Raw genomic sequence first — 23,138 nt, 5'->3', positions numbered from 1 at the left:
TGCTGTGTTTCCTGTCTGTGGACAAACACGAGTGTTCCAGCTGAGGACTTGGTTCCTTCCACCTGTCCATACAGGACATCACGCTGTCTGCAGCTCTGTAAATGCAGCTCCAGGTCCTTCCACGTGCTGCTCTGTATTTGTGCAGTTTGTAGTGTGTCCTGGGAAACGTAGCACACATGGTGTTCTTCTGCTGTTTCCTCCTTTCACTGAGTGTGAAACACTGACGCTGTGCTGTTGTTCACAGAGGGGAGCTGATTCTAGCTGCAGCTGGACTCTGTCATCTAACTGAATGTGTTGGTGCTGATCACGGGGCTCTGAGGGGGGAGCAGCAGGAGGACTCTGGATGCTGACGTCAGTGTATCTGTGGAAGCTCCCACAGCGTGTCTGTCATTCAATATTGTGCTGTATATTGTATCTATGCAAAGATGAACAGACTGTGTGTTCACTGGTCTCTGTGCTGCAGCTCTGATGTCATCATCACTCCCTCCTCCACCCTCAGCAGTCCCAGCATGCTGCTGTGGTGCACCCCACCCTCACTCTACACCTGAGCCACAGACCACACCCTCCACCTCAATATACACCACAGTTTTCTCTGCTGTGGAAATGAGATCAGGAGGAAATCATCATTATTATTATTTAATAAACGCTCACATTAATGTGGGCTTATTTGTTTCATATTAGAAACATTAGTTGAGTGTTTTTAGTATAAAATGGTCAAAGTCCCTCTTTTTGCTCCTCCCCTCACCTGTGGATGGGCGGTGCTGTTACCGTGGTGACAGCTTGGATGTGTTTCAGTCCTGCCTGGTTATCACTGCAGGAATCTTTCACATTTATTACAGGTAATAACTCTGATTTTTCTGTGTATTATGAACCAAATGTATCCTGATACACACAGAGATGGATGAGCAGAGGTCACATGATGAAAGAACAAACATGGAGTCTTTGATTTATTTAGATATTTATTGATGAATGCAAACAAACCTGACACTGAACCATCGTCCAGCAGAACAAACCTGATCACATGACCTGCTGACCCAAACAGTGCAAAGCTCCATGGCAACAACAACAAACAGCCTCACATATGTTAACAGAGGCTGTTAGAAGCACAGAGTCTTTACAGTCTTTCTCCTTTTTGGACACAGATCTCTGCACATCTTCATCACAGTTACTCACAGACGTGCAGAGTGTGTGGATATCAAAGCTAAGTTTCCACCATGTTTGTAGTCTGTACTGGGACTCATGGAGCATCTCTCTATGAGCACTCAGTGCTTTAAACAGTGAGTCCCAGTTTAACCAGCAGCCTTCACACCACACATCACACAGACATGGAAACTTCAAACCTCAGACTGAAGACACCATCAGAAATAAACAGATTGTGATGAAGATGAAGAACTGGACCAGTTTGCTGTGGTTTCTTCTGTTCCTGTCAGAAATAAGAGTCTGGCAGCACTTTGCTCTCCTTCCACATGTTTAAGGAGGAAGTGAAGAAGAGCGAGTGAGTCGTCTTCCTCTGTGGGCCCAACATCAGGCAGCAGCCACGTATTTTTAAAAACCCAGCACACTGCTTCAGAAACACTGAGTCCAGGTGACCAGAGTCATGTGATCAGTGAGGTCTTCACTCAGGACGTCACTGCTTCAGGACCTGATTCAGAGGTTTATAAGGACGTGGATCATTGGTGCTGATGTTGTGTGAGAGCTGGTGAACCATGGGGAACATAAATAACAACCAGGCCATCAGCAGTTCTACCCCCAGCTCTAAAACCTACATAATACACTATACATATAGTTATTGTTAAGGTTCAAGAAGAGCTTGGTCAAACAATTGATTTTAATGAACACACGCGTGGGGGGACCAGCGCCGTACGCAGACAGCGCTGATCTCCGACTAATCAAAGCATAAACAGATATTTTATACCATCGGGGTTTGAATTTAATGACGCCCCTTCAACGTCACACAGATACATACATACATACGTCAAATCAAAACCACAATGACTTTTAACACAGTTTGAAAAGAACATTATCTCTATCTTCATGGCAGATGTTTCCTGTCAACCTTTTGACTGCCGCTTCTCCAAAACCACAGACCATGCTCTGCAGTAAGATACCACTTCTGCACGCCCGCAGTTGCAAGCAAACATGATTAACCTCTCACCTATAACTGAATGTATCTACTATGTGTGTGTGTGTGTGTCACGACCTCACTTGGCACTCTGTGTCACCTCTCACCTACTAACGCTCGCAGTCACAGAGGCCACTCTCACATGTGTTAGCAGTTTACTAAAACTATATATGTAGTATATTGAATAAATGTTTTAATCAAGAACCTCTACTAGAAGCTTAATAAAAGAATATAAAAGTATAAAAGATAATAATGAACAACCTGGTTATTCAAATAGCATCATCCAAACAGCTCCTCAGAATCAGCTGCACTTACACTCTGCTTTTAGTTTCACTTTTGCAAAAGCACGCTCTGCAAACCTGCAGTTTCCTGTCAAGACTTTGCACAGAGTGGACTCAGAATCAACAGAATCAGCCCATACACACTTAAGATTATAACAAGCATTCAAAAGCATTTAAGATCATAGATTCAACTCAACAGTTTAAAGTGGTTATAACTGCACCTGTAGTAAAGGCTAATTGGGTACCAAAATGTTTAAACATCTGAATGCAATATCAATGCTGTAGATTATATTATTAATGCAATGGTAATGATGATGATTACTAACAGTAGCAACAAAATAATTTCCCTGATCTCCACATTATATAGGTTATAGTATGTTATATATAAACGTAGCTGAAGCAGTTTCATTTGTAGCTTCACGCTGCACTTCACATGTTTGTCCACCAGATGGCAGCACAGAGGCCTGTGTTGGAAAGCTTTGAGTAATGAAGCGTTTTCAATCCAAGCTTCAGAAAGCTTCATGTGGTCATCAAGGAAGCAACCAGGAAATATCTGCTGTGTGTAAAAACAGCAACACAAGAATCCAGGATGAAGACAAGAAACTCAAAGCTCACAAAACAGGTGGAGCTAATTTTGTGACGTGTTTCTGTAAAAACACCACAGAAGTGAATCATCAAAGTTTCCATGTGAGCTGATGATGCTGCTGCAGAGTTTCTGTGAACCTCCTGTGACCCCGCCTCCTCATACAGAGACATCTGATTGCTCTTCAAACTGCATCACGTGGACACATGTGATTGTGTGTTGTAGTATTGATCCCAATGCTGGTATCAGTCCTGGATCAATAACACTGGATGGATGCGTTCAGCATGGAGCCCCTGAGCTGTGTTACAGACAAACATGGAAACTGACAGGTCTGTGTCATTCACAGTCTGTAACACTTCTAAACAACAGAGGCTGACCCAAGTGCCTCAGAGCCAGGCACGCTCACATCACAGCTCTCTAAATAAGCCAGTTTCAAAATAAGAGCTGAAAGCTGTGTTTGCTTGTGTTAGCTTATTATTGTGGAGACTAACATTCAGTGATCATGTGTTCAGACTCATAATGATTACGCCCAGAAATCCTGATCTTTGTATTTACTGTGTGTTGGATCAATAACTGAGATTCATGGTATCACACAGCTGTGCTGCTGCTGATGTCAGCACATCTGGAACAATACGAGGTATCTGCTACCAGACTGAGCAGGACGTGAGACCTGTGGACTGTTTAAAGCTGTCCCTCCACAGCTCACTCAGACCTGATCCACACCTCAGTGATATTCTCTGACTTCCTCAGTAGAGACAGAAACCATTCAGATCTGGGACCATCAGCTGACTGATGATGTCACACAGACTGTGTTTTTCAGGAACAGTGATTCTGATGTGAGCCTGCTAGCTGACAGCAGACCTGATGAAAGCACATGTTCACATCTGTGAGGACAGACTGGACTCTTTGACTGCACCTTGGTTCTCCTCAGAGGTCTGTACAGGAGCATGTCCACCCCCACTGAAGATCTCAGTCACTGTGAAACATAGAAAGCTGCTTGTGTGGCCTCTGCCTCACATGTAGATACAGCTACAGGTTTCTCTGTCAGTCAGACTGAAACAGTGTCCTGATGCTGCATCATTCAGCTCTGTGCCCCAGTCAGCATCACTGGGAGCTACCAGTGTTTCTGCCCTTTTCCTGTAACACTACACTCAGCACAGGCTCAGCTGGTATCCAGTGTTGGACTTTGGCTTCAGCTGCTGTGATAGATCCTCTAACATAGATCAGCTCTGCTACATGTTGTTAGATAAGTGCAGCTGCTGTCATGTCCTGATGTTTCTCTGGCTCAGCAGCTTCTCCATCAGAGGTTCACATGGAGCTGATCCAGTATCTCCAGTAACTGTGTTCTGTGCCTCACTGGTTCATCCTTCTGTCTGTGTGACGTCAGTCAGATGTTGAAGTTAAACTCTGTAATCTTCACTGTGTCACAGAGTTCAGTGAGTCCCGTTATTCACAGTATCAATCAGATCATCAGAGAACAGCTGACCAGCAATCAGTGGTGCAAACATCAACTGATTGAATCCATGAATCTGAAAACGTGTTTGTGAGTGAAATCAGAATCAGAATCAGAATACTTTATTAATCCCGAAGGAAATTAGTGTTACAGCAGGCAGCACGCTAATGGCGCATGCGCACTTACAAAGGAACCTTCTGACCAACTTTACAGAAACATCACATTAGGGAGACATGTCAGAGAGGTAGGCTGATAGGAAAAAAACAACGAAAATACATAACATGAGGTAAGAGGAGGAGAGAAAAAAAACTCCACTCAGACTGAGCTCCTAGTGGGAGAACATTTTGATAACAGAAAAAAAAACACCTCAGCACAAAAATCACATGACTATCAATACACCATAGAAACACAAGACAAGCAACAGGGGCAGGTAAAGGGTAAGAGAGAGCCGGTGTAGACAGCGCATCCGGTCCTGCAGCATCTGTGCTGGTCCAGTCGACCGCCATCTTCCCCGGTAGGGCACAAGCATCGAAGGCGTTTGGAAAGGGAGGGGGGATCAGTGTGTGCATATCAGTGTATGTGTGTGTGTGTGTGTGTGTGTCCAGAGTTCAGCTGAGACAGTGTCCTTCGCCCCGCCAGGCAAAGTAAACAGTCTTCCAGCCAACCCAGGTGGCCTTGCATGGAATGGGGGGGAACAGTCTAAACACAGTCGTTATCAGGGTGTTTTGTTCAGCTCCAGCCTTGAGGCCGCAGCTGGCGCCAAAGGGGTATCCGCATGAAGTGATTGTGGTTTTTACTTTAGTGCGAACAACTCATATGAATTTCAAAGCTGTTCTAACAGTCCAACACTGGTCTCTCAATCTCCCGTTGGAGAGCCGTGAGCTTTCTATGATGTTATCCAAACTTATGTTCCGTGATGTTGTCGTTCTTTTTGCTCAAAGAGCCGATTCTGAGAACTCACGACCACAGTGCACTTCCCCAAGATGTGGTCGAATTTGCGCTCAAAGGTGTTATTCGAGCTAGCTAGATGCAATCCAGTTTTTCACTCAGAGGTCTTGTTCTGAGTATTTACAGCAGCTGTAGCCTCTCCAAGATCTTCTCCGTGCTGCACTCAATGAGCCCATATTAAGAAACTCACGCCTCGTTCCATCATTTCAATCCCAGCGGGCAGCCTTGTGGGGGTTCCGCTTTCTTAATTCTTCGATAAGCCAGGGCCAAGCCAGCTCCGATCAGCAAGAACCCTGTTACAATGGTTCTGAATAGGTAGATATCTTCAGCAGTCAGGCTCACCCGAGCCCAGACTTCTCGTTGACAAGGGGTGTCAATTGCATTCAGAGACCAGTTGAACAAATCCATAATTCCTATTTTAGGTTTTAGAGAACAGACTGTGAGAGAGTGTTCCAGGGAAAAGTAAGTAAAAACACAAGACAAGACAAGGACATAAGAAGCTAAGCAGGGAAGTTAAGGGCAGGAGAGGAGAAAAGTGCGACCGTCTTAGCTGAGAACCAAGAGACAAAAAAAAAAAAAAGAGACAGACATGTACAGACTGAACTATCTGTTCAACAGTCAGAGTGTTTATCTAACAGGAGGACACTCTTTACACTCCACTCAGCACAGGGACACTGAGGAACCTCGGTAGACTGTAAACCCAGGATAAAGAGTTTGAGTGAATGTGGTGTTGAAGGTGTGGAGGTGGATTAGAGTGTCAGAGGAGACTCTGTAGAAGGACAGAGTGCCAGCAGGACAGTCCACATACACTGCTGCTCTGTTAGAGACAGAGGAGGAGGAGGAGGAGATGGATGTTTGTCTTTTATTATGCCAGACATAGCAAAGACCATCATCAGAGAACTCAAGACTCCAGGACTGATCATTGAGTCCAAACACACAGTCACTGCCTCCTTTCCTTCTGATGCTTCTGTAACTCACTGATATACAAATGTCTCCTCTCCACTCGACCTCCCAGTAACAGCGACCAGTCAGACCATTTCTACACAGCAGCTGAGGATGAAAACCAAATCTGTCTGGATGATCAGGATATGACTGAACCTCCTCCATATATGTCACCTTTGTGTTGTTGTCAGACAGTTGGAGGTTTGTGTTCACTGTGTTTGTGTCGATTGTGAGTTGACAGGAATCTGATGGAGAGAACAAACACAATCCAGCTGCAGTTATTGATCCATCATCTGTTCATTGATTGACACTTTGATGATGACTCCTGACATGATGAAGATGGTTGAATGTGTGCTGCTTTGTTTTCATGAATCCCATTAAAAACACACTTACACTTCCTCAGACTTGGTCTCAACCATCGGACTCCAGCAGGCTCCACCCTGAAAGGAGGAGGGGTCAGAGCAGCACAGTCAGCATGCACACATGGACATTACATGGCTCTCATACACACACTGTTACACACTGATAAAGGAACAGGCCAATATTCTCACAATTTCACTTGAATCCGTATGTAGATCAAACTGCTCATGACTGATCCTGGATCTGTCAGCACACTCCATTGAATGAAATATGTCTTGATGAATGCTCAATCATCCAGGTAAATAGATCCCAAAAGGCTGATTCTGTTCATCTTGACGTAACATTTTCAGTAACAGTTGAGTAACGAGTAACAGTTTTGTCACTCATCCAAAGTGACTTCTTCAGTCTCAGCTGACTGCAGGTTTCCCCAATCTTATAAACAGTACATTTGCACAATAATTGAAACCAACCCAATGAATGAACAATGGACTGTGAGGTCAGTTCCTTTATAATTAATATAAAAATTGTCATGACCATTGATCAACAACTACTGAACAAACCACACTGATTAATTCAATTCAATTTATTTATATAGCGCCAAATCACAACAAAAGTCACCTCAAGGCGCTTCATAGATACAGAGAAAAACCCAACAATCATATGACCCCCTATGAGCAGCACTTTGGCATCAGTGGGAAGGAAAAACTCCCTTTTAACAGGAAGAAACCTCAGACAGAACCAGGCGAAGAGAGGGGCGGGGCCATCTGCAGTGATTGGTTGGGGTGAGAGAAGGAAGACAGGATAAAGACATGCTGTGGAAGAGAGACAGAGGTTAATAACAGATATGATTCAATGCAGAGAGGTCTATTAATACATAGTGAGTGAGAAAGGTGACTGGAAAGGAAAAACTCAATGCATCATGGGAATCCCCGGCAGCCTACGTCTATTGCAGCATAACTAAGGGAGGATTCAGGGTCACCTGGTCCAGCCCTAACTATATGCTTTAGCAAAAAGGAAAGTTTGAAGCCTAATCTTACAAGTAGAGATAGTGTCTGTCTCCCGAATCCAAACTGGAAGCTGGTTCCACAGAAGAGGGGCCTGAAAACTGAAGACTCTTCCTGCCATTCTACTTTTAAATACTCTAGGAACAACAAGTAGGCCTGCAGTGTGAGAGCGAAGTGCTCTAATAGGGTGATATGGTACTACAAGGTCATTAAGATAAGATGGGGCCTGATTATTTAAGACCTTGTATGTGAGGAGCAGGATTTTGAATTCAATTCTGGATTTAACAGGAAGCCAATGAAGGGAAGCCAAAACAGGAGAAATATGCTCTCTCTTTCTAGTCCCTGTCAGGACTCTTGCTGCAGAATTTTGGATTAGCTGAAGGCTTGTCAGTGAGTTTTTTGGACATTCTGACAATAATGAATTACAGTAGTCCAGCCTGGGAGTAATAAATGCATGAACTAGTTTTTCAGCGTCACTCTGAGACAGGATATTTCTAACTTTAGAGATGTTGCGCAAATGGAAGAACGCAGTCTTTCATACACTCAACAAAAATATAAACGCAACACCTTTGTTACTGCTCCCATTCCCCATGGGATGGACGTAGAGACCTAAAATTCATTCCAGATACACAATATAACCATCCCTCCCAAACAGTGGTCACAAATCAGTCCAAATGTGTGGTAGTGGGCACATCTGCCATATTGAGATAATCCATCCCACCTCACAGGTGTGCCACATCAGGATGCTGATCTGACATCATGAGCAGTGCACAGGTGTACCTCAGACTGCCCACCACAAAAGGCCACCCTGGAATGTCAGTTTTGCCTCACAGGAAAATGCCACAGATGCCACAAGCAATGAGGGAGCGTGCAATTGGCATGCTGACAGCAGGAATGTCAACCAGATCTGTCGCCCGTGCATTGAATGTTCATTTCTCAACCATAAGCCGTCTCCACAGGCGTTTCAGAGAATATGGCAGCACATCCAACCGGCCTCACAACCGCAGACCTCGTGTAACCACACCAGCCCAGGACCTCCACATCCAGCAGGTTCACCTCCAAGATCGTCTGAGACCAGCCACCCAGACAGCTGCTGGAACAATTGGTTTGCACAACCAAACAATTTCTGCACAAACTGTCAGAAACCGTCTCAGGGACGCTCAACTGCATGCCCGTCGTCCTCATCGGGGTCTTGACCTGACTCCAGCTCGTCGCCGTAACAGACTTGTGTGGGCAAATGCTCACATTCGATGGTGTCTGGCACATTGGAGAGGTGTGCGCTTCACAGATGAATCATGGTTCACATTGTTCAGGGCAGATGGCAGCTGAGAATGTCCCAGTTCTTGCATGGCCAGCATACTCACCGGACATGTCACCCATTGAGCATGTTCGGGATGTGCTTGACCGGCGTATACGACAGCGTGTACCAGTTCCCACAAATATCCAACAACCTCGCACAGCCATTGAAGTGGAGTGGACCAACATTCCACAGGCCACAATTGACAATCTGATAGACTCCATGCGACGATGTGTTGCACTGCATGAGGAAAATGGTGGTCACACCAGATACTGACCGGTTCTGGGTCCCCAGACCCCCAATAGCGCAAAAAACTGCACATTCCAGGGTGGCCTTTTGTTGTGGGCAGTCTGAGGTACACCTGTGCACTACTCATGATGTCAGATCAGCATCCTGATGTGGCACACCTGTGAGGTGGAATGGATTATCTCAATATAGCAGATGTGCCCACTATCACACATTTGGACTGATTTGTGACCACTGTTTGGGAGGGATGGTTATATTGTGTATCTGGAATGAACTTTAGGTCTCTACGTCCATCCCATGGGGAATGGGAGCAGTAACAAAGGTGTTGCGTTTATATTTTTGTTCAGTGTATTTGCTTAATATGTGCGTTGAAGGACATGTCCTGGTCAAAAATGTCTCCAAGGTTCCTCACAGTGTTACTGGAGGCCAAGGTAATGCCATCCAGAGTAAGAATCTGGTTAGATACCATATTTCCAAGATTTTCAGGGCCGAGTACAATAACCTCAGTTTTATCTGAATTAAGAAGCAGAAAGTTAGCGGCCATCCAGGTCTTTATGTCTTTAAGACATTCCTGCAGTTTAACTCATTGGTGTGTGTTATCTGGCTTCATGGACAGATAGAGCTGGGTGTCATCAGCATAGCAGTGTAAATGTATGCTGTGTCTTCTATTGATGCTGCCTAAGGGAAGCATGTATAATGTAAACAGAATTGGTCCTAGCACTGAACCCTGTGGAACTCCATAATTAACCTCAGTGTGCTGCACTAAGGTCTAGAAGGACAAGCACAGAGATGAGTCCACTGTCAGAGGCCATAAGAAGATCATTTGTAACCTTCACTAAAGCTGTTTCTGTGCTGTGATGAGCTCTGAAACCTGACTGAAACTCTCCAAATAAGCCATTCCTCTGCAGATGATCAGTTAGCTGTTTGATAACTACTCTTGATATGATATGAAAGGAAGGTTGGAGATTGGCCTATAATTAGCTAACACTGCTGGGTCTCGAGATGCTTTTTGAGTAAAGGTTTAACTACAGCCAGCTTGAAGGCCTGTGGTACATAGCTGATTATTAGAGATAGGTTGATCATATTTAAGATTGAAGAATTAATTAATGGCAGGACTTCTTTGAGCAGTTTTGTAGGAATGGGGTCTAAAAGACACGTTGATGGTTTGGAGGAAGTAATTATTGAAGTTAACTCAGAAAGATCAATTGGAGAAAAAGAGTCTAACTTAACATCAATGGTACTAAGAGTAGCTGTAGATAATATTACATCTGTGGGATGATTATTGGTAATTTTTTCTATAATGATTAAAATTTTATTTGTGAAGAAGTTCATGAAATCATTACTAGTTAACGTTAAAGGGATGGTTGGCTCAACAGAGCTCTGACTGTTTGTCAGCTTGGCTACAGAGCTGAAGAGAAACCTGGGGTTGTTCTTGTTTTCGTCAATCAGTGACAAATAGTAAGATGTTCTGGCTTTGCGGAGGGCTTTCTTATAAAGCAACAAACGATTTCTCCAGGCTAAATGATGATCTTCTAAATTTGTGACACGCCATTTCCTCTCCAGATTACGAGTCATCTGCTTTAGGCTACGTGTTTGAGAATTATACCACGGAGTCAGGTACTTCTGATTTGAGACCTTAGTTTTCACTGGAGCTACAGTATCCAGAGTTCAATTCAATTCAATTCAATTCAATTTTATTTATATAGCGCCAAATCACAACAAAAGTCGCCTCAAGGCGCTTCATAGATACAGAGAAAAACCCAACAATCATATGACCCCCTATGAGCAAGCACTTTGGCGACAGTGGGAAGGAAAAACTCCCTTTTAACAGGAAGAAACCTCCGGCAGAACCAGGCTCAGGGAGGGGCGGCCATCTGCTGCGACCGGTTGGGGTGAGAGAAGGAAGACAGGATAAAGACATGCTGTGGAAGAGAGACAGAGGTTAATAACAGATATGATTCAATGCAGAGAGGTCTATTAATACATAGTGAGTGAGAAAGGTGACTGGAAAGGAAAAACTCAATGCATCATGGGAATCCCCCGGCAGCCTACATCTATTGCAGCATAACAAAGGGAGGATTCAGGGTCACCTGGTCCAGCCCTAACTATATGCTTTAGAAAAAAGGAAAGTTTTAAGCCTAATCTTAAAAGTAGAGATAGTGTCTGTCTCCCGAATCCAAACTGGAAGCTGGTTCCACAGAAGAGGGGCCTGAAAACTGAAGGCTCTCCCTCCCATTCTACTTTTAAATACTCTAGGAACAACAAGTAGGCCTGCAGAGCGAGAGCGGAGCGCTCTAATAGGGTGATATGGTACTACAAGGTCATTAAGATAAGATGGGGCCTGATTATTTAAGACCTTGTATGTGAGGAGCAGGATTTTGAATTCAATTCTGGATTTAACAGGAAGCCAATGAAGGGAAGCCAAAACAGGAGAAATATGCTCTCTCTTTCTAGTCCCTGTCAGGACTCTTGCTGCAGCATTTTGGATTAGCTGAAGGCTTTTCAGTGAGTTTTTTGGACATCCTGATAATAATGAATTACAGTAGTCCAGCCTGGAAGTAATAAATGCATGAACTAGTTTTTCAGCGTCACTCTGAGACAGGATATTTCTAATTTTAGAGATGTTGCGCAAATGGAAGAAAGCAGTCTTACATATTTGTTTAATATGTGCGTTGAAGGACATGTCCTGGTCAAAAATGACTCCAAGGTTCCTCACCGCGTTACTGGAGGCCAAGGTAATGCCATCCAGAGTAAGAATCTGATTAGATACCATATTTCTAAGATTTTCAGGGCCGAGTACAATAACCTCAGTTTTATCTGAATTAAGAAGCAGAAAGTTAGCGGCCATCCAGGTCTTTATGTCTTTAAGACATTCCTGCAGTTTAACTAATTGGTGTGTGTTATCTGGCTTCATGGACAGATAGAGCTGGGTGTCATCTGCATAGCAGTGAAAATGTATGCTATGTCTTCTAATGATACTGCCTAAGGGAAGCATGTATAATGTAAACAGAATTGGTCCTAGCACTGAACCCTGTGGAACTCCATAATTAACCTCAGTGTGTGAAGAGGACTCTCCATTTACATGCACGAATTGGAGTCTATTAGATAGATATGATACAAACCACTGCAGCGCAGTACTTGTAATACCTACAGCATGTTCTAATCGCTCTAATAGGATATTATGATCAACAGTATCGAACGCTGCACTGAGGTCTAGCAGGACAAGCACAGAGATGAGTCCACTGTCAGAGGCCATAAGAAGATCATTTGTAACCTTCACTAAAGCTGTTTCTGTGCTGTGCTGAGCTCTGAAACCTGACTGAAACTCTTCAAATAAACCATTCCTCTGCAGATGATCTGTTAGCTGTTTGACAACTACTCTTTCAAGGATTTTTGATATGAAAGGAAGGTTGGAGATTGGCCTATAATTAGCTAAGACTGCTGGGTCTAGAGATGGCTTTTTGAGTAAAGGTTTAACTACAGCCAGCTTGAAGGCCTGTGGTACATAGCCGATTATTAGAGATAGGTTGATCATATTTAAGATCGAAGAATTAATTAATGGCAGGACTTCTTTGAGCAGTTTTGTAGGAATGGGGTCTAAAAGACACGTTGATGGTTTGGAGGAAGTAATTATTGAAGTTAACTCAGAAAGATCAATTGGAGAAAAAGAGTCTAACTTAATATCAATGGTACTAAGAGTAGCTGTAGATAATATTACATCTGTGGGATGATTATTGGTAATTTTTTCTCTAATGATAAAAATTTTATTTGTGAAGAAGTTCATGAAGTCATTACTAGTTAACGTTAAAGGGATGGTTGGCTCAAAAGAGCTCTGACTTTTTGTCAGCCTGGCTACAGTGCTGAAGAGAAACCTAGGGTTGTTCTTATTTTCTTCAATCAGTGATGAATAGTAAGATGTTCTGGCTTTGCGGAGGGCTTTCTTATAAAGCAGCAAACTATTTCTCCAGGCTGAATGATGATCCTCTAGATTTGTGACACGCCATTTCCTCTCCAGATTACGAGTCATCTGCTTTAGGGTACGTGTTTCAGAATTATACCACGGAGTCAGGTACTTCTGATTTGAGGCCTTAGTTTTCACAGGAGCTACAGTATCCAGAGTCGTACGTAGTGAGGAGGTGAAATTATTAACAAGATAATCGACCTCTGTTGGGGTAGCGTTCAGATAGCTGCTTTGCTCTGTGTTGGTACAGGGCATTGGAGATGATAACAGTGGGTGGATTATATTCTTAAACTTAGTTACAGTGCTTTCAGAAAGACATCTACTTTGATAAAGTCTACTCTTCACCGCTGTGTAATCAATTATTGTAAAAGTAAATGTTATCAGGAAATGATCAGACAGGAGAGGGTTTTCAGGAAACACTGTTAAATGTTCAGGTTCGATGCCATATGTTAAAACAAGATCTAGAGTGTGATTAAAGTGGTGGGTGGGTTCTTTTACATTTTGAGAGAAACCAATTGAGTCTAATAACAGATTAAATGCCATGTTGAGGCTGTCATTTTTAGCATCTACATGGATGTTAAAATCACCCACAATAATTATTTTATCTGAGCTCAGAACTAAATTAGATATAAAGTCTGAGAAATCAGACAGAAACTCTGTGTAAGGCCCAGGTGGACGATAGATGATAACAAGTAAGACTGGTTTCTGAGTTTCACAGCTGGGGTGGACAATGTTAAGCATCAGGCTTTCAAATGAATTAAAAGTCTGTCTTGGTCTTTCATTAATTAATAGGCTGGTGTGAAAAATTGCTGCCACACCGCCTCCTCGGCCTGTGCTTCGAGATTTCTGGTAGTTAGAATGGCTCGGGGGTGTTGATTCATTTAAACTAACATAATCATCCTGCTGCAACCAGGTTTCTGTAAGGCAGAGTAAATCAATTTGTTGATCAATTATTAAGTCATGTACTAACAGAGACTTGGAGGAGAGAGACCTAATATTTAATAATCCACATTTCACTGTTTTACTCTTTGGTTCAGATGTGGATACTGTATTGTTCTTTCTTTGTGATTGTTTATGTTTAAGTTGTTTGTTGCTGGTTTTTAGTTTGTTTTTTGTCTTTTTGGAAGCTGACACAGTCTCTATGGAGATGGGTTTTTGGGGGGGTAGCAGGAGGAGAGAAGCTGCAGAGAAGCGTGTAAGACTGCAACTCTGCTTCCTGGTCCCAACTCTGGATAGTCATATTTTGGGGGGTTTAATAAATTTGTCCATATTTCTAGAAATGAGAGCTGCTCCATCCAAAGTGGGATGGATGCCGTCTCTCCTAACAAGACCAGGTTTCCTCCAGAAGGTTTGCCAATTATCTATGAAGCCCACATCGTTTCTGGGACACCACTCAGACAGCCAGCAATTTAAGGAGAACATGCGGCTAAACATGTCACTCCTGGTCTGATTGGGGAGGGGACCAGAGAAAACTACAGAGTCCGACATTGTTTTGGCAAAGTTGCACACCGATTCAATATTGATTTTAGTGACCTCCGATTGGCGTAACCGGGTGTCATTACTGCCGACGTGAATTATGATTTTACTGAATTTACGTTTACCCTTAGCCAGCAGTTTTAAATTTCCTTCAATGTCGCCTGCTCTGGCCCCTGGAAGACAATTGACTATGGTTGCCGGTGTCTCTAGCTTCACATGTCTGAGAACAGAATCGCCAATTACCAGAGTTTGACCCCCGGCGGGTGTGTCGCCGAGTGGGGAAAAACGGTTAGACACATGAACGGGTTGGTGGTGTACCTGGGGCTTCTGTTTAGGACTATGCTTCCTCCTCACCGTGACCCAGCCGCCCTGATTCCCCAGCTGCTTGGGACCTGCCGGGGAACAGCTAGCGGGGCCTACGCTATTTTCGGCTGCACCAGCTACAGGGGCCTGGCTAGCTGCGGGTGAATGAAGGGTGCGAAGCCGAGTCTCCAATTCAGTAATCCTGGCCTCCAGCGCTGCAAATATGCTACATTTGTTACAGATATCATTACTGCTAAAGGAGGCCGAGGAGTAACTAAACATCTGACACAATGAGCAAGAAAGTGCAGGAGGGACAGGTGAAGTAGCCATGGTGCTAATGAGTCGGCTACGAGCTAAGCTAGGCTAGCGAGACAGTACAGAGACAGTGAGTGAATACTTTGGCTATAAATTAGGTAGTGAGTACACAGAAAGTGTGCTTCGGAGGAAGCACGTGAAGATTATACTATGAAAGAAGAATGTATTTAAAAGTTGTTAATTAAATCGCTAAGCAAATAAGCTACTCAGAAACACCACTGTGTTTGAACAGGAACAGGAAGTGATACTCTACCACAGAGCGAGCGAACACCAAGTGACAGCGCCACCAAGAGAGTAATTTTACCTCCTGTACGTAGTGAGGAGGTAAAATTATTATTAACAAGATGATCGACCTTGTGAAGTAGCATAACATAAGCAGCATGAAAGGTGATAGGAAGACAGCATCTGCAGACCGTTCAAGTTTCTTTTAAGTGTTCTTTATTTTCTGGCGTCGCCCTTCAACAATTATCTCACAAAACATAAGAAACCGTGAGTCAAAATCTCACCTGCTTTATATAGAATTCCACTCACACCTGGATCTCATTAACCTCTACCATTGGGAAAACAGGGTAGACTAAATAACACAGTCTAGACAAAGAAACAGGAATAAAATCATTTTCCCACTTAACAAACTCATTCACCCAACTAAACAGTTTGAAAAGTCAATCTCTTCACCTAATCTGACTCATGAGGTTATTTTAAATGAAATAAACAATTTTACACAAAATAAACACCCCTTCATTTGGTTACACCCAATTGACATGATCAGTGACATCATATCCTATAAAATCAGGAAGTACTGGGGCGGCTCTTCCCACATACCTGTTTTACACATAGGACCTGTCCAAAGGAACACACAATGGTAAGTATAACCAAGCTACATAAACAAATGAAAGATTCAAATCAATTAATGACGAAGTGACATTTAGCTTTAAGTACATTTGCACAGATGGCATAAATATAACCAATGCTACCACAAACAGACCCGGGATAGTATGTAGAGCTAAGGTTACATGTGCTGTGTTTACATTAAAGCATTATGATAGACTATAGGATAACAGAACACAGAATAACAATTTATGCAAGTGACAAATGGCAAATGAATTCTGTCCTAGCCACTTTGTCACAGACCTCTGTTGGAGTAGCGTTCAGATAGCTGCTCTGCTCTGTGTTGGTACAGGGCATTGAAGATGATAACAGTGGGTGGATTGTATTCTTAAACTTAGTTACAGCACTCTCAGAAAGACATCTACTTTGATAAAGTCCACTCTCCACTGCTGTGTAATCAATTATTGTAAATGTAAATGTTGTCAGGAAATGATCAGACAGGAAAGGGTTTTCAGGAAACACTGTTAAATGTTCAGTTTCTATGCCATATGTTAAAACAAGATCTAGATTGTGATTAAAGTGGTGGGTGGGTTCTTTTACATTTTGAGAGAAGCCAATTGAGTCTAATAACAGATTAAATGCCATGTTGAGGCCTTCATTTTTAGCATCTAGATGGATGTTAAAATCACCCACAATAATTATTTTATCTGAGCTGAGAACTAAATCAGACTTAGAAATCAGAGAGAAACTCTGTGTAAGGCCCAGGTGGACGGTAGATGATAAAAAGTAAGGCTGGTTTCTGAGTTTTACAGCTGGGGTGGAGAAGGCTAAGCATCAGGCTTTCAAATGAATTAAAAGTCTGTCTTGGTCTTTTGTTAATGTGAGGCTGGTGTGAAAAATTGCTGCCAAAAGCATGGATAAGTTTCTCAAGGTTCTTGCGTGGTATGTGATGCTTGGCCTTGGAGATTTGACGCAGTTGGTAGATAGATATTAACTAGATATTTAACTAGAGAGGATACTGGTTTGTCGAACTTAAAGGAGCTGTCAAAAATATACCAAAGTTGTTAACAGTGCCAGGAAGAAAGGCGGCAAGGGGTCCAAGAGTGTCAGCAAATTGGCCCCGGGGAATACGGTTTTCAAACAACACGATTTCCATTTTCTTGTCATTTAATAAACAGCGTACTGACGGTGAAATATCATTATTCAGCTGAAAGTACATTTTTATATCATCAGCATAATAGTGAAAGGAGATATTATGCTTTTTGAAGATAGAGTCTAGGGGTAGCTTATACAATGAAAACAACATAGGGCCCAACACAGTTCCCTGGGGCACACCACACACTGTTCCAAAAAATAGTAATGCCAAAGTATTTTACTGTGTAGTTTACAGTTGTGTACTGTTTTTCTAGAATATCATTACATTTACATAAGTAGACTGTGATCTGACACGTCAAATGTAAAATAACATAACATCACTGTAAATGTAATAAAACACAATTTACTTGTTTGTTAAATATATTTTGTTGTACATATGCATATTTAGATCGTAAAAATACATCCAGGAATGTCTCCCATCATGCCTTGGGACATGTGCTGCTGTTTAGATGTTCTTGTTCTATTGTTTATGGTTACGTTACTTTTAACTGTTATCTCAACAGTTGTTGAGATAACAGTTAAAAGTTGTGTTTACGCCGTGGTGCAGCGTCACTGACACTTGTTGTTTTGTAGAGAGAGTGTTGTACCATGAGTGACTTCTGTTGTGCTGTTGTTGAACCTTGAGGCACATTGTAGCACACTCAATAAGGAGCTCCCCCTATCAGCTTGGGGTTAAATAACAAGCTCAATCTCTCTCTGTGAGCTTATTTGTTAAGATTTCTCTGCATGCCACAATGTAAAACATTGCACGGACACGCTGTGCTAATTCTATATTTTGAAAAAGAAATTTAGAGGTAGGAATTGCAATTAATATAAATAACATGACGCTAAGCATCGGCCAATGAATGTGAACTAACAACAAGGTCGTGGGTATGGCTGCGACCGTAGGAAAAAACCCCTAATATGAAGGTATTTTACTGTGCATTTTACAGTAATGTTCTGTTCTTCTAGAATATCATTAAAGTTACGTAAATAGACTTTGACTTCACATTTTGAATGTAAATTAACGTTAAATCACTGTAATGTAATACAACATAACTGTCATGATTATTAAATGTATCTGTCTGTACATATGCATATTTAGATTGTTAAAATACATTCACAAATGTATCATGATTTCACAAATATCTGTCCGTTATTTGAAAGATCGAATTCAAATGTAATGCTATGGAAAAGTATATAACATGATCCCTATAAGCTTGTGTTACATCAGATAAGTATTATTATCGCTGCTAGTTAGGCCGTTCGTGGCTCAAGAGTTAGCAGTTCGCCTTGTGATCAGAGAGTGTTCGAGCCCCGGCTCGGACACTCTCCGTCGTTGTGTCCGTGGTCAGGACTCTTCACCTACCGCCTACTAGTGATGGCCAAAGGGGCCAATGGTGCAATATGGCAGCCTCGCCTCTGTCAGTCTGTCCCACGGCATGCAATCAATTATTATTCAAATCAACTGTTAACTGTATATTTCTGTACATTTACGTATTATGATTCATATTTCCACATTCAGTGACCTTGTTTATAGGTAATTTCATTGTTTGATTGCGTAAAAATGTACCTAATTTAATGTCTAAAAGCACTTGGAAAAGGCAGAATCCCATGTCAAATTAGCGCAACAAACTCTATTTTCATTACTGAAAATAACCATATTTTTATGGGACAGTTATTTTCTGTTATTTCACGGTCGTATTATGGCACCCCAGCTGCCGGAAGATTACCATTGTTTTACGATGTTTTTTGTAACAGTGCAGTAGAAGGAAGCAAGAAAAGATGAGAAGCCACCAATGGTGACGGAGTATGACCTATTCGAAACATACCATCTAAACCAGTTAAAGGCACTACCCCTTATGCCAAGTGTATCTTCAAGCCTCGTTAAGAGCATATTATGGTCCACCATATCAAAAGAAGAAGCCAAGTCCAATAGAACTAAATCTGTAGAGCACCGAGTCGGCAAATAAAAAAAGGTCATTAAGGACTCTCAGCAGCGCTGATTCAGTGCTAGGGCATGGTTTAAAGCCAGACTGGAATTTATTGCAGATATTATTTGCATCCAAATAGGCCTGCATCTGCAAGAGGACTATCTTCTCCAATGTTTTGACAAGAATGGAAGTTTGGAAATCGGCCTACAATTTGCAAGGTTCTTAATATCAAGGTTACTTTTTTTAGGATGGGCTGTAATACCGCTTGAAGCCAGCCAGAAGACAGTGATAAATTCATTAAGGATAAGATACTGGGCCCAATTACATCAAAACCATCCTTGACAAAGTGAGATGGGAGGATATCAAATGATTTTTCAGTTGATCAATTATTTGCTTAAGAGTGGGAATTAACACCAGCACAAACTGATGAAAAGTTGATGGGCACCCTAAGACTACGTCCACACTAGCCCAGACAGATTTTAAAATACCGTTTTTGTCTGAAAATGCTCCACGTCCCCACCAGCGTTTTCAGTCGTTTTCACAGAGTTGTGCGTCCACATTGAAATGGCCAAAAAAATTACGTTCCAGTACTGCGCATGTGTGAAATCCAAGATTTGACCTGCCTCATTTCTGTCTGCCGTTTATTTACTTTGCGGCTCATTGAAATGTCGCGGCAAAAGGTCGAGGAAGCACCCCAAGTTTTTTTAATGGACTAACAATGAGGTGGAGTTGTTGCTGCAAGTAACACAAATGTACAAAGTTGCCAAAGCAAGTGAGAATTAAATAATTTGAAGAAAATCTTTCCAGAGCATGTACAAACTGATATTAATCTTTAATAGGGCTGTCAGAATTGAGAGCAAACAAAACAACTGCTGTATAATCCCCTTCGCTATCTTTGTTTAATTGGTCGCATGATTGCATCATATGACTAAAATGTGTCATCGTTTAAGAAAGTCTCCGTTTTCACTGTCCACACTGTGATGCAAATGCGTCTTCAAATGTATTCATTTTCGAGAGCGTTTTCAAAACACTGCGTTTCTCTTTTGGCAAAACGCCGTCTCAGTGTGGGCGGGAGGCCAAAACGGTGAGAAAACGATGCACTTTCGTTTGAAACCGCATTAGTGTGGACATAGCCTAAGATAGGGGCAGGGCTCCTCACTAAGTAGTGTATGGCTTTTAAAGATCTAATTTTGTCTGCGAAGTAATTTAAAAATTCTATACAGAGGGCTGGAGGGGACGCCCACAGGACTTCGGGACAGGGATTGACCAATGAATTAAATATGTTAAATAACATTCGGGGGATGTGAATGGCAACAATAATATCCAATAGAAAAGCCGCTTTAGCCATTTTAGCAGCATTTTGAAATTCCAAGGGGCTCATACGTAGTATATCAAGGGAAAACTGGAGCCTATCTTTCTTCCATCTCCTCTCAGCTTGGCGGCAAGCCTGACGTAAGACACATTTAGTGTCATTTGACCAAATTTGGGAGTGAGTTCTGGGACGTTTCCCTTTAACTGGGGCAACAGCATCAAGGATATGAGAGCATGTGGATATCAAAGAATTTGTGTAATCATCAGCCGTAAGAGATATAGAACAATCAGTAACAGATAATGCAGAGTAAATAAATGTTACAGAGAATTTAGCAACAGTTTCTGGGTTGATTATACGCGCCAGGTGTCGGGGGCAATCTGAATGCTGATTTAATTTGCATCACATGGAAAATTGTCAGAAATCCCAGTATTGTCAATATTCTTAATGCAAAATTCCAGGCCACATGAAATAAAGAAGTCAAGAGTATGGAATTTATAATGGGTAGGTACATTTGCCCACTGAGACAGGCTAAAAGAATCCATAAGAGCGAGAAAATCCTTGGCTAACAGATCATTTTTGGAGCAGATATGAATATTAAAATCACCAGTAATAAGAGCACAGTCGTAGTTTAACAGAGATCCTAAAAGATCAGAACTTCAAAACTGGGCTAGGTAAGGGAGGGCAGTTGCCGCACTCTAAATTTATGTTTAATGACCTCTACCTCTACAATTTGCCCTGGGTGAAAAAAAAAGACACATATGTTCGTGAAGGTTCTCAGTCATCCAGGTCATCATAGTCTATGGAGCTTGGAAATAAAAGCGTCTGGACTTCTTTAAGTTGCTTGAAGATGTTTCACCTCTCATCCGAGAAGCTTCTTCAGTTCTAGCGTCAAATGGTGGAGAGTCCCAGATGTCAATTTCAATTCTATTTCAATTTTGCCATTTCTCCTCAACAGTTGCCCATAGTGGACCTCATCACAGCAACAGAAACCGGCATATGGATCAATTAATTATCACAAACAGAAGCAGAGCAAATCAGGATGAAAGTTACAGTCACCCTCTTCAGTGCCAAAGTCCCCCCGTCTAACCTCACAATACAAGAAAAGAAGGCTGTCGCTTTCCTGAGCAAAGACCACAACATCACTGTATTACCAGCTGACAAAAGAAGGTGCACAGTGGTTCTAAACACAACAGATTACCAGACAAAGATCACTACTCTCCTCAGTGACAACAATACATGTGAAGCCTTAAAGTGAGACGCCACAAGCAGCTACAAAAAGAAAGTTATAGCTGGTCTTCAAAACCTTGAAAAGGACAAAATCATTGACCGCCCTTCTTAGACAAAAAATAAACATAGTCCGGAGGGAGTAGCTCGGAGAAGGAGAATGCCTTTCATGCCTTAAGATGAATAAAAATACTGAAGAAAAAAAATCCTGATTGAGGTTATTATAATTCATGCATGAAAGGGTTAATGTTCCTGCAACTAGACTCCTTGGAGACCCCTACATAAATGTCCATGTACTATCCAGTTAGACTACTGTGTCTGTCCCTGAAAATGTTCCTGCATGTGTGATTGTTTATGTATCATCTGCAGGAAACAAACAGGAAGTGAGTGAAAGACACAGGAAATGTTTCCAGCTCTTCCTCCTCTATCAGACATTCTCTCCATACCTGAGAGTGTCCAGTCTCCAGCCTGGATCCGTCAGTCCAGACGACAGCAGCTTCATTCCTGAGTCACCTGGATGATTGTAGCTCAGGTCCAGCTCTCTCAGATGGGAGGGGTTGAAGCTCAGAGCTGAGGCCAGAGAAGTACAACCTTCCTCTGTGATCAGACAGCCTGACAGACTGCAGACACACAAAACAACAATCCATCTGTCAACAATCATTTTCTCTTTGTCACAATAACATCTATCCATTTACATCCATTCAATGTAACTTTATTTACATTGAATGGACAAAAAAATGACAATTCCCAACAGACAACAACAGTCATCTGAAGCTGTTTAACAGTGTAAGGTAACAGCCTCCAATATTAGAGAGAAAGCCCCAAACATCAGACAATCCACTGTGAGCAGCACTTGGTGATGGTGGGAAGAAGAACTCCCTTTGACACAAAGATCCTCCCAGTGAAAACAGGCTCCAGGAGGAGCATCTACCATGACTGGTTGCAGGGTGAGGGGAAAGAGAAGAGATGAGCTCAGAGAGACAAGAACAAAACACAAACTAAGGGGAGAGAAGACAAAAGTTAAGCACATGCAGTAGTGACATCAGGAGTGAAAAGAGGGGAGAAGAAAGCAGAGCATCATGGGAAGTCCACCAACAGCCTGAGCCTATAGCAGCGTAACTAAGGGATGGTTCGGGGTCACCTGATCCAGCACCAATTTTAAGCTTTATCAAAAAGGAAAGTTAAAGGATGATCTTCAAAGTAGAGAGGGTGTCGGTCTCCTGAACTCACACTGGGAGCTGCTTCCACACCAAGTCCAGCATAGCCAGGCATTCTTTGTGTTAGCTGGTTTGACAAAATGAGCTAACACAAAGAAAGCTGGTTTCATATACTAAAGATAAAAAGCGTAGACAAGCAAAGCAGAAGAAGGTTTTGGAATCCAAGGTAAAACACACAGAAGGAGATAATCTTAAAAA

The 23,138-nt window shown here is 42.3% G+C and overlaps 1 protein-coding gene across 1 annotated transcript in view; it reads right to left on the bottom strand.

Moving 5' to 3' along the window:
- Window positions 1–5,991: 5,991 nt before the first annotated feature.
- LOC146679655 (protein NLRC3-like) overlaps window positions 5,992–23,138 on the bottom strand; it is a 60,652-nt gene continuing 43,505 nt past the window's right edge. Inside the window, exons 5-8 of the mRNA XM_085450407.1 lie at window positions 22,212–22,343; window positions 18,483–18,506; window positions 6,723–6,769; window positions 5,992–6,574 (exon numbers count right to left, since the gene is read on the bottom strand). Coding sequence (XP_085306533.1) covers window positions 6,048–6,574; window positions 6,723–6,769; window positions 18,483–18,506; window positions 22,212–22,343 — 730 coding nt within the window. The 3' untranslated portion in view covers window positions 5,992–6,047. The remainder of the gene's footprint in view (window positions 6,575–6,722; window positions 6,770–18,482; window positions 18,507–22,211; window positions 22,344–23,138) is intronic.

This window comes from Copadichromis virginalis, unplaced genomic scaffold, assembly GCF_057382275.1.
Source record: "Copadichromis virginalis isolate Kocher_CV1m ecotype Utaka unplaced genomic scaffold, C_Virginalis_male_GT1.1 unmapped_scaffold_1, whole genome shotgun sequence".
Classification (NCBI taxonomy): Eukaryota; Metazoa; Chordata; class Actinopteri; order Cichliformes; family Cichlidae; genus Copadichromis; species Copadichromis virginalis.
This window is presented reverse-complemented; position numbering and strand designations above follow the sequence as displayed.